We start from the raw sequence: 12095 nt of genomic DNA on the forward strand, positions 1-12095 counted from the left end.
ATTATCAATGATAACAATAACGGGAAAACATTTAGGGGGTCGATAATCAAGGACTGATGTGATGAGACTGGTGATGCTCTCAGTTCTCAATATGGGTGAAAGTGGGAGAGAGAAGGGTGAAGGGCATACTGGATCTGCCTCCTTGTTAGCAGTTCAAGCCCTTACGTCTCCTTAACCCTAACTGGACAGCCTGTGTCACACAATCTCCCCTCAGCTCCAACAGAGTTTGGAAAATATAGTTTTAGGAACTTTCTTCTCACCTGAAACAAACACCAAATAAAAAGCAGATGGGAAGGATCATTGGATAAGTGATCACAATGTCTACTATCGTATTGCTATCCGAAGCAAAGCATTGACATACAACAGCATGATGGTTTTTAGTGCCATCCTATGTTAACTCCAACTGCTTGTAGAGTACAAAGGGATTCCTGTGCACAAAGATGGATTTATGAAGCCAGAGTCAGCTAATTTAACCAAGTATTACCTTCCTCAACTTCAGTTGTCCTGTTTTCATTTTCAGTGGGAGTAACAGCTCTGCCATTAGAACCACTAAGGAAACATGGCCACTGGGTCTGTGCTACACCATTGCTAATGGTGGGTCACAGATTAAAGTCAGGCTATGGAGAAAGGAGCATGTTCCCATACAAAGCAAGCAAGCTCCTTATGTCATTTTAGTTGTTATTGATGGAGTAAAATTCCATTTCATTTTAGAGTGACCATTGACAGCAAAATAAGGTCTCAAGGTAACTACATTTGGAAGAGATGCAAACATAACTCAGATATCCAGAAATTTCGAATAGCATTTTGTTATTAATTCTCATCTGACAAATACTTTACAAATGTTGAGCCAGTGTCTGGGGATCAGAGTAGGTTGAGGAATGATGGAGCAATGCCACAATTTTGTGCAAGACCTAATCCAAAACATACTTGAATCCCAGTCATTAAACTATTCCCAACAGAAGTACTTGTGGCCTGGATTGCTCAGCCAATGGCCCTAACTTTGCACTTCTTTATTGTGTAGCTACAGTCCAACTCTTGACCATCCTGCTGGAAGAGTATAGGACTGTGATTATCTGCTGTGCTTTGAATAGAGGGGCATTGAGCCATAGAAAGTTGAAAGAGTTTGTTTGGGTTGAAGCTAAGCCAGGAGTCACTCTATGGTAGTGAAATTTCTATCAGAAGAATCCAAGGGTCATGGGGGTGTGGAATCAGTTAAATTCAGTTCTTTTCTTTTCAGACATCTAAGAAAAATGTTAACTAGCCACATAAGTAGTTTCAAACCTCTTCAAAAACACAACATTTAGTAGTAAAAAGAATGCTTCATGCCTTATATGTGTATGCATACTTTGCAGTACTGGGAATTGGACCTAGGACCCTGATCATGTTAGAAAAATGCTCTACCACTGAACTACATCTCCAGCTCAAAGAACTTCCTTTTTGATCTAGTTAAGAGCATGTCTTTTTATACAATAAAAGCTGGGGCGTGAATTAGAAAAATCTCTAAAGCATTTGGAAGGCAAATACTAAGCCCCAGATATGACTTTATGTGCCTGAATCCTCAACAAGAAATTCTCCAGGAGAATCCAACTCTGCTCTCTAACACTAACAGGGAAAATCCAACTGTATTCTCAAAAACACCATCGGGGAAGTGTAGGAGTGAGATGTCCAGTGATAAAGGCACAGAAACAACTACATTCAAGTATATCCAAGTACCTTTTGTGGCAGTTGAAACAGAGAGCTCTTAGGATGAAGAAATCTGTTCTCATCACTTCTCTCTTTCCTATCTATTTCCTTCTCTCCTCTCTCTTTCTCTCCCCCTCCCCTCTATCCTTCCTTCTTATCCTCCCCCACCCCAAACCCAATCAAACAATAGTACATTTAGAATTCATTGCATTGAGCAATGCCTCAGAACTCTAGGCTAACTCCCTCTACAGTCGTGCCAGGAAACAGAAATGATGGCAGAGAGGAAGTTGGAAAGGTGAACAAAGACACTGGCGAGGCCACATCTCCTGAGCAAAAGAGAAGGCAAGTGAAAACACGAAGCCTGTCACTTCCCACTTCGAGATCCCCTGATCCACTCCCTGAGCTCATCTTTGTTCCTCCAAACATCAACAAAGGTGGTCTGTGTGCACTTCAGTCTCAGGCTGCTCTTGACCTCGGGTATTCAGAGTCAAGAGTGTTTTGATTGTAGACAGAATTGTTTGGCTGGGTCAACAACCCTGTGGTGGGGGGCAGGGAGTGTGTGTGGAGACACTGTGCTGGAACATAACTCCCAAACCTCAAAACATGCCCAACAATAACACCAGCATTAGCCACTGACCCAAAGTCTGGGGGAAATTCTATCTCCATGTCTCCTTCCACCAGTAAACATAAAAATACTATCCCTGAAGAGACAGAGGATGCCTTTGCTAAGTGGTCCAGAGAGAGCAAAACAACAGGGACAGCTACATTAGAAAAGTTCCTCAATGACAAGTTAATTGAGATGTTTTTACTGGGTAAGAGAAGCCTTTGACTGGCAATTTTAAGAATAATGGCATTAAATCTCAGCATTCCCTTTTTGTCATTCTTCTCTCTGTCTCTCCATCCTTCTCCCCTTTGTGGCTTTTCAGTTCTTGTCACTCTACAGCCAGCCTTTATGTCCCTTGAAGTAGGCATTAGTTCCCCCTCTGTAAGGACTGTCTTACTTGCTCTTTGCCATCCCTCTGCATCTCTTCAAGGCTTCTTATTTTCTTCCTCGGATCTTGTCTCTGATGTTGCATCTTCAGAGACATTGTCTACCTAGATAACCTCCCCTCCATCATCTTGTCTCCTTTGTTCTTTTCTTTTAGCAATGAGTACTCTCTTGTGTTGCTTATCTATGTAAGTTTTGTTTGTTACACATAGATGTGCATTACAAAAGAATACATATCACATGACTATCTCATTTATTAATGTATCTCTTGCCTAACATGTGGGCGAAATTTTTGTATTAGAGAGATGGATAGAAAGATATAAGTGAAATGGATGTAGGAATGGATAAATGGGTAGATGAATAAGCATAAATAAATGGATGGAACAGAAATGAATATGTAGATGTTGGAGTAGATGTTTAATCTCAAATCAGGGGTTTCTACTCTACTTCTAATCATTTGGTTCCCAGATAAAAGACATACAACTTTTATATTTATATCCAGCTTTTATAGCACCCGAGCTAGGCAGATATTCTACCCTCTAAGCTACTGGAATTTACTTCCCCATCAATAGTCCCAAGATATAATTTGATATGTTCTGGATGGGCTGCTCTTAACTCTTAATTGGCCAGCCCTCATGGTCATGTTTTCATAACTCACCTACCCCATGGGAACTCCTCTCTCCACCTCTTCTCCTTCTTCCTCCTAATAGTCCCCTACCTTTAATCCCAAGACCAGGAACCCCAAAACCCCACCTATCTTCTGCCCAGCTATAGGCTGTAGGCACCTTTATTCACCAATCAGGGATAACTTGGGGGCAAGGTTACATAGCAACACTAGGGTCTATGTGCAAATTCTTTTATTCCTGGGAGTAACCAGGCCTTGGGACCAGTATTTAGCATTACAATACAAAGCAAAAAACCAAACCTCAACAGGTAGATGAATAGGTGAATGTAGTCAACAGTTTGACATAAACATTTATCTGATTTAATCAAATCTTTTCCTCCATGACACACAGCAAAGAAACTAAACTGTATATTAAGAGTATAATGAAAGCTGTGGTGGTTAACCAGTTGAGGATGTGAAAAACAAACTGTTAGTCTCAGCTTTAAATAAGTACCATTTTTCCTTTAAACTAGTTGTCTTATTTTGATGTGCTTTGGTCCTTAATAAATAGTTCATAACTCTCAAGAAAATTCCTAAGTCGCAAACTGGAAGACATTTCCTGACTTGGCCTTTTAAAGATGGAGAAACTAAACCATGCGCTAGTGAAATGAGCTGGGTATACTATGCTGGCTGTGGTGGTTTGAATAAGAATGGCCCCCATAGGCTTATATATTTGAGAGCTTAGTCATCAGTTGGTAGACCCTTTGGGCAAGATTAGGAGGTGTGGTCTTGTTGTAGTAGGTGTGGCCTTGGTGGAGCTATGTCACTGGGAATGGGCTTTGAGGTTTTAAAAGCCTATTCCAAGCCCAGTGTCTCTCTCTGCCTGGAGCCTGTAATGAGGATGTAAAGATCTCTGCTACTGCTGCAGCACCCTGCTTGTTTGTCTGCTTCCCACCATGGTAATACCGTCTGGACCACCATGGACTAACCCCTCTGGAAATGTAAGCAAGCCCCCAATTAGATACTTCTGTTTTAAGAGGTTTTTTTTTTTTTTTGGTCATGGTGTCACACCGATAGAACAGTGACCAGGACACTGGCTTAATTCTAGCCCCCTGGAATGAATTGTTCTTATCCATTAATTTAATGGACTGCTTGAGAGCGGCACTTTTACCCACCTGCCTTCTAACTATTTGTTCATTACTTGTCTGTTTGTCTATTTTAGAATAACCTCAACCTGGAGAGTGACTCCACATCAGAAACCGGCTTTCCTCTGTCCAAAGAAGCCCCGGAGGAGCACCAGGTTGTCCACCAACCCTTCCCCAGACAGCGATTCCCTCCAGAGACTGGGCATCCTTCACTGCAGAGAGACGGCCCCAGATCCTTTCTCCTTGACCTACCAAACTTTCCAGATCTTTCCAAAGCTGATATCAATGGGCAGAATCCAAATATTCAGGTAATTCTGAGCAACTATCAACTAGAAGGAAAATAGTTCATTGTTACCCAGGCTGATTCTAAGAAGCCCAGCAGTGTTCCTCCCATGTCCTTCTCAACCATACTGTGATTTCTGATGAGGGTTGTATTATTCCCACAAAAAAAAAAGTATTGCAATACCCACCATGATTTTTGAGACACTGAGATATAAAAACAAAAGTAATGCACCCTGAAATTGCAGAGATGTGGCAGCTATTTAAAAAGACTATGTGGTGTGTGACTAGACCAGGCAATCCACAGTCTTCTCTTCAGAGGAAGATTCCTCTCATCGCTTTCAACAGCAGAAACTCCTTCAGGAGGGGACAACTCCCTGAAGAATACATGACTAACAAAAAATTAAGTAAGAAGGAAAGTGAAAACGGAACTTCCTAGAAGAGAATTCTATATATTTTATTAGAAGGGATTTTAATGAAGCCAGGGAAATGGGGCACCAGAAAAGGTCATCAGATATAAAAATAACAGCATTCATTCCCATTTCAAGGGAAACGATGCTTTGGTGTGGCCCTCCAGACATCCTCATGAAGGAGAAGCCATGCCACTCTCCCTGCAGCAGCTGTTCAGGGGTTCACTATGTAGCTCACCAAGGCCACGTGACTAACTGTCGTTGTGCTCGTCAGCTCCAGGATCTCCAGCTCCCAGGAATACCCACCCACCAAACTCCAGATTGCGAATGGTGCTTGTACCTTCTCCTTCTTCAGAAAGCTAGCTTGGGAAGCTCAGAGTGGGCCTGAGCCACCTAACCCTCACCTCACTCCTGTCTTTATGTGCCTGCCTCCAAAACGTCTATGCTTTGTTATGATTTCTCTCATTTGTGTAAAGACAGCTTTTTTTTTTTTAACATAACATCAAATGCCCATTAGTTTATGTAGCAACAGAAAGATACTCTGGATTCACTCAGAGTATTTTTAACTAAGTGGTTCTCTCCAAACCCCAGTGTTTGTGTGTGGTGGGTGTAGTATGGCGTGGGGGACTGCGTGTTTGTGTGCATGTGTGTGTGTGTGTGTGTGTGTGTGTGTCCCCTTCCTTTCTCCTGGCAATCTGAATATAACTTCAGAGCAGCTTCCCTCCATCAGAGTTGTTTTGCATTTGAACAAGGAGCTGATAACACGTCATAATCAACGAGCATCAAGCAAGGGCTGCTACACATAGAACACTGCATTAGGTTATGCAACTTTAGGAAGCATAAAGTCACATCCCTCCAGTCCTTCCTGTTGATGACACAGGCATGAGTATCCCAGTTACCACAGACAACAGCACCAAATGGATCTTGAAGGCAGAGGAAGACAGAATGGCAGTGTTCCCCAATCAAAGACAGAAAGCAGCAGGGCAGGGATCCCCAAATGCTCTGGGGGAAAGTGTTTTGGAGGCCTTAGTTGACAGAGCATGCTCAGCTACCACTACACGTTCCAAGTAACATTTCTGCTAAGAGCTTTAGTATAATGATTTATTGGAGAAAAAGACCTTTACTCCTTGGAACTGGTCACGTGGCTCTGAAAGAGCAGTGGATCTACCCAAGGTGTGTGGAAGGGGACAACCTGGCAGAGTAGGTACAGGTGGATCTGTACTACTGCTCACCCCACCCCACCCCCACACTGTTCCCTATTGCAGCTTCATCTATGAAAACTTTTCATTGTTTATAGATGTCACGATTCCTGGGCCCAGTTGCCCTCACCTCCAAAGACCTAAGACCATGAACATTGACCCTACCCCCACCCCATGGCTAACATTTTTCCCAGAAGCAAGAAATTGGGGAGGGTCTTCAGCCTGAGCTATTGGAGAAATTGATTTAAGGACTGTTCATGTAAAGTTACAAGAGAATGCTGGATTTAGGAGAAAGGAACACTGTGAGTTTTTGAGCTGTTCCTTTACTGCAATTTTATTAGGTAGCATTGTATGCCCAGTAATAAATTACATGTGGAGCCAAACTTCTTGGGTCCTGTTTCTTTTCTCCATCAGTCAGGGAATGCCCTATCACTATCCAGGCACTGCTGACACCTTTGAAAGTACCAATGATAAGGGAGAACAGTAGTGATACAGAGGCTGCTAGGATCACAGATTAACCCTGGGGAAAACTGAGCCTGTCCTCACTCACATGCCAGATCTGTCCAGGCATTCAGCTGAGAAAAAAACAAAAACAAAAACAAACTTAAGTTTTCCTCCTAATAAGCTGTGCTGTTTCTGAATGGGAAGTAAGGGACCCTTTGAGACAGTTCAGCCTGGGAGAGGAGCTAACCAGTGTAAGAAGATCTAGACCGAGGTTGAGGGCAGGGTAAGGGAAGGCTCTGCCCACCAAGCCAGGGCTCCTCACAACATGGGATTCTCTCTGGGATAGTCCCTTGCAGAATCCTCTTCAGCCAACACAGAAGAGTGGCTACGGATGGGAATCTTCTGTTTTGTGCCACGGAGACTCTGCACCTTCTCCTGTTCACTCCAGGTGAACCTCCCTGTCGACGCTTCTTTTCACTTGGTACTCTCCTAGCCCAGCACTGGAGCAAGTTTATCTCCAAGTGATGCTTCTGAAAGGGAAGCATCACTTGGAGGATGTGGTGGGAGGAGAACAGAGTTATCTCTAGGGAGCCTTTGAGCTTTACTGGTGTCATTTTTTCAGACACCAGAGACCACAATGTGTGCCAAGGTACATATGTCTGTGGCTTCAAATGTCAGAGATACTCGCAGATGGATTTGAGACAATGCATTTCCAACATAGGGATATTGAAGCCTGATGCCCTCTGCCCACTGCACAGTCCAATTATTCCATTCTGCTTTAGATAACCCCAGTCTGTTGGTCTTCCACGCAGACAGCTTAGAGGATAGGACAGCCAGTATCTTATTGATCTGATGGCTTCTTTACCCTAAAGAGAACTGAGCACTATATAAAGGCTGCTACTTCCTCTGTGTACTCCACCCTTGTCTGTCTGTCTGTCTGTCTGTCTGTCTGTCTGTCTGTCTCTGTCTCTGTCTCTGATTGTCTCTGTCTCTGCCTCTCTGAGTCTCTCCCCCTCTCTCTTTCTGTGTGTCTGTGTGTGTTTGTGTGTGTGTGTGTGCATGTGCCCTTACACACTGTAGATGCTTATATGCACAGCATTAGCCTGGACAGTCCCATGCACCATTACACTTGAGTAAACCCAGTTCCCTGGTGGTCCTTTGAAATACAAGGTGCTGCCCAAAGGGAATTCTTGGTTGGCAGCTCTCATCTGGATCTCAAGGCACTCTTTTGTTGAAAGCCATTGGTTCAAACCAGCCCAGCCAGGCACACACAAAGCCCTGCTGCTTACCATGGTTCCCTGCTCATTTCTCTACTGGCTCTTGGCCTGAGAAGAGGTGTGTCTGGTGTGTAGGCTTCTAATGCCAGATCCTCTGGCCTCCTGTGTGCTCTCGCCCTAGGCAACGTGCCCCTTACTTCCATCTAGTTATTCTCAGCTGGAACCCAGGAGCCTAGCAGGAATCAATAACCTTATCTCTGTCCCCTCTGCAACTCCAAAGCTCCCGGGCTGGATCCTGTCCCTCCTTTGAAAGTGTTTGCACCCCTGAAAAGGGACATTCCTGAGCTTCTGCAGAGGGCCATGTCCCTTGCACCGTTTGACTTTTAGGGTGGAAAATCCTCATAAAAGCCTAACATCTGCCTCTGCAGAGCATCTTTATGCCGTAAGTCAGGCAGCCTCTGTTCCATGTGAATTAGAGTTCATGTTAGCACTGGATTCAGGCTGTTGAGAATGAGGTGGGAGGATAGTATTATCGCTGCATATGCATCTGTATATAATACATCAAAGAGAAAGAAATAGCCTCAGATTCCTAAGCTGCATCTCCATGTTAGATGTTAAACAACCTAAGAAATTCAGTTCTCCTTTAAAAAAAAAAAATCATTCAGGAAAGAAAGCTAATCCCCCAGGACCATTTAGACTTGAACTTTACTACCCTTGGCTGAGTTTCTATTCTTTGGTTGATGGTCAGATAATAAAGACAAAAATTCCAAAATAAACTCATTATCAGACTTGCTGCATCAATTCATTGCCACAGTAGCTATTTACAACCAAATATTTCCCTTTTCTGAGCCAGTCTGAGGTCAGTATCCACTTCAACCAATATAATTCTTTCTTTGCTTCCATTGTGAGAGACTTAAACACAGAGATCCAACAGACATTTCTTCTCTACACAGATTTATTTCCATGGCCCTAGGCCTCTTGGGCGTTACATAATATACTCAGAGGGACTGCTCAAGGTTTTGCTTGCTTCTACTTCTGATTTTCCCTCCCGTATCTATGATACTTTTGAAATGGCCAGTCTGGCTGGATAAAAGCCAAGAAATGTCTGTGTCCTAGATAAGAACCAATGTACCAATGGGAATCAACCTGGATAGCTGAGATTCTCGTGGGCTTCTGCTATTATCAAGAACTATGCAGTCAAACTGAGCTGAGTTTGGAATCTAGCACCACCACTCAGTCTGCTTGGATTCTGTAGCCCCTGGCCAGTTTTCCAATCTCTCTGTACCTCAGTTTTCTTGACTATAAAATTGGTGTATAATTCTACCAACAATTACCTGTGTCATCTAATCTCTGGGGATTGAGATCATCCATAAAAAGGGCTTAGCGTAGGATTATGTGTATGATAAGCTTTCTGTAACTGATAAATATGATTGTCAAAGATGATGAAGATGACAGAAAAGCATCTATGAGGATAATTTGTTCAGCAAACAAAAGCCCTGACTGCAGGCACCTGGCTACTTTGTTCAATACTCAAAACCCACATACATGTGGAAAGAGAAAACAGAGTCAATAAAGTTGCCCACTGATCTCCACATACCAACAACTGTGTAGACACAAACACACACACATATGCATACATACATACATACATACATACATACATACATACATACATTTTTAAAAGATTAACTGAAAGGCAACAGATTTCTCTGAAAACTGTCTCTATGGCTTCTTTGCCATTTACCTTGGGAAGATGATTTCCTTATGTCAAGTCTTTGCCTGAAAATTGAGTCTACATTCTGTAGAACAGACAATAATGTCTGGGCAAGCTCACTGCTACAAAGCTCAGTGCACTAACCTCAATTATGTAGGGAATACCACAGTTTCTTTGGAGCATCATTAGGTCCGAGACAAGAGGATTGAATGTCTTCCTGGTCTATTTTGTGTTCTTTCTGTTGAAGTTGTCAAGGAAGACGGGCAGCAAAAACCTTTGCTGTAGACATGTTTCTGGATGTTCTGTACTCTTGAGGGGATCCTTTTCCTGTCTGGAAAATTATAACCTACATCCATCTACTCAGTCCATTCAGCTCACAAAGCTTCTAGGAGCAGCAAGAGGGAAAACCCCAGTCTGTTCACTGTGGCAGCACAGCTTCTGTATTCATGGTGCCCATGGCTTATTAACAAGTAGACTGGGGACTGTCTTAGTCCTGCTATAGAAAGTGCTTACCAGAACAAGAGTAATGTGTTTGGTTCTAGTATAAGTTTTATTTTGAGCAAAAATAAAATAAAACCAAAACCAAACCAAAACAAAAAACCAAAAAAGCTGATCAGGGTTATGCTTATTTCCCAAGTTTGGACAGAATTGAAACCTATTTTTGCATAGCCTTTGGAGCAGAGAGAGTCTGTCTTACATTTGGCCTGGATCTTTTGAAAGAGGTCTCTTTCTTTCACTAGGTATTCTAAGAGACTTCAAGGACATATAATTGAGCAAGAAAGGAGGGAGAGATCGAGTGTCTTTATCAGCTTCGAGTTAGCTGTGCTCACTCTGTATCTTCAGCACATTCATGTTTCTTGCTCAAGAGATCTTTGCAAAGGTTTCCCTGACTCTAAAACACCCAAATAGAATAAGGGAAACGGGAAACGAAAACTAATTCCAGCCATTTGAGAAGGCATTTGCCATGCTTGTTTCGTCTTTTTAATTGGATGCCTATAAAATTTCAGGTTCAAGATTAGATTTCCCCTTTGATACCAGTGTGAGGTTTCCACATTGCTGACTGTGGGGAAGGGTGGGTCCTAAGATTTGTTTGTGTTTTGTTTTGTTTTGTTTTGTAATTCATTTGGGGCAGCGGCTCGAAATTAAATAGAAGAAAGAAACCTCGAAGCTGTTGAGATTTAGTCATTGATATAGCTTTTGGAGTAAATTCCTATTTTGCTACCCATTGCTTCGCCAGGCAAGGAATCTATTTTGTTTGGATCTGAGCAACAATTTTGGAGGAAAAAGAAATCGTATTGACGGTAATAGCTTGAAACATGAAATTGTTTTTATTCCCAGCTTGGAGAAATTGCAGGGCACATTTTGTTTAAGCAACCCCTTTGACTCCAGTCTGAATACAAACGGAGTACCAAACGTTTGGGCATGTCCTCTCTTATCTCCTAGTCAAAGACTGATTTCATTACCATAACTGCCTGCTTGCCTGGCTCCCCTAGCTCTTGGCAGCCTTTCTCTTCCAAGACCCTTAATATCCTTGCAGACAATTGTTGCAGCTCAGTAGTTCTATCTGTAGGAAGAGGGGGATGGGGCTTCAAAGGAGAAAGCCTATGTATTCAAAGGCTCTGCCTTGTCCATCCCTCCATGGGAGTTCTATATATGCCACCCAGCAGTGTGCTCTTCACTCGATTGTCCTTCCAAGGTTCCATGAGGGTCCTTGTTGTCATTATTCCCTAGCGACCGTCCATTCTGCCAAACAACAAGGATAGAACATGTGTGTTGTATTTCGTCTCTTAATTTTAAAATTGTAGCTGAATTACATAAAACCTTCATAACTATAAGAATGCAAGAGATGCTCACAAATTAAAGCCTTGGTGGCAGCATGCTCTAAATAAAGTTCATGGTGTCCTTCTGTGCATCCCACAACAGAGGAGACGCACTTGGCCTGACACAGTCTCAGTATCCTATGGGATCTACAGTCATCTTCTGGACCATATCTAGATCTCAAGCCTAGGACCACTGTTGACTTGGCAGCTTCTTTAAGTGTCAGACTGAATAGGATTCAAGCAATCCCCAAGCTGTTTATCTAAAGGATGGGCACACCCCAGTGCAATTTGGCAGAGTATCTTAGCAACTCCTCAGATGTCGGGTCAGGGCAAAGCTGGGATTGCATCTGCCCAGTACATCTTGCGCTGATTACTTGGAGTGCATGTTTCTGATTCATGTGAACACAACTCTTCCAGGAGGTGTTGCAAGAACTATGTGATGGCCAGAGGAACCCAATGAGTCTTTTATTAATTTTTAAACAAGTTTTTCTAAGTTGATTGTCTCTCAGAGCCAAGAAGCTATGTTCTTCCAGACCTGTGACAGATTTCAAAAGTAGGCTTCGTTAATCCAAAGAACAAGTTCTAACCATAG

General features: G+C 42.8%; 1 protein-coding gene across 1 annotated transcript in view; it reads left to right on the forward strand.

Moving 5' to 3' along the window:
- Ism1 (isthmin 1) overlaps nt 1–12095 on the forward strand; it is a 76606-nt gene that overhangs the window by 46095 nt on the left and 18416 nt on the right. Inside the window, exon 2 of the mRNA XM_021193786.1 lies at nt 4498–4728. Coding sequence (XP_021049445.1) covers nt 4498–4728 — 231 coding nt within the window. The remainder of the gene's footprint in view (nt 1–4497; nt 4729–12095) is intronic.

The sequence above is a fragment of the Mus pahari genome, chromosome 3 (assembly GCF_900095145.1).
Source record: "Mus pahari chromosome 3, PAHARI_EIJ_v1.1, whole genome shotgun sequence".
Classification (NCBI taxonomy): Eukaryota; Metazoa; Chordata; class Mammalia; order Rodentia; family Muridae; genus Mus; species Mus pahari.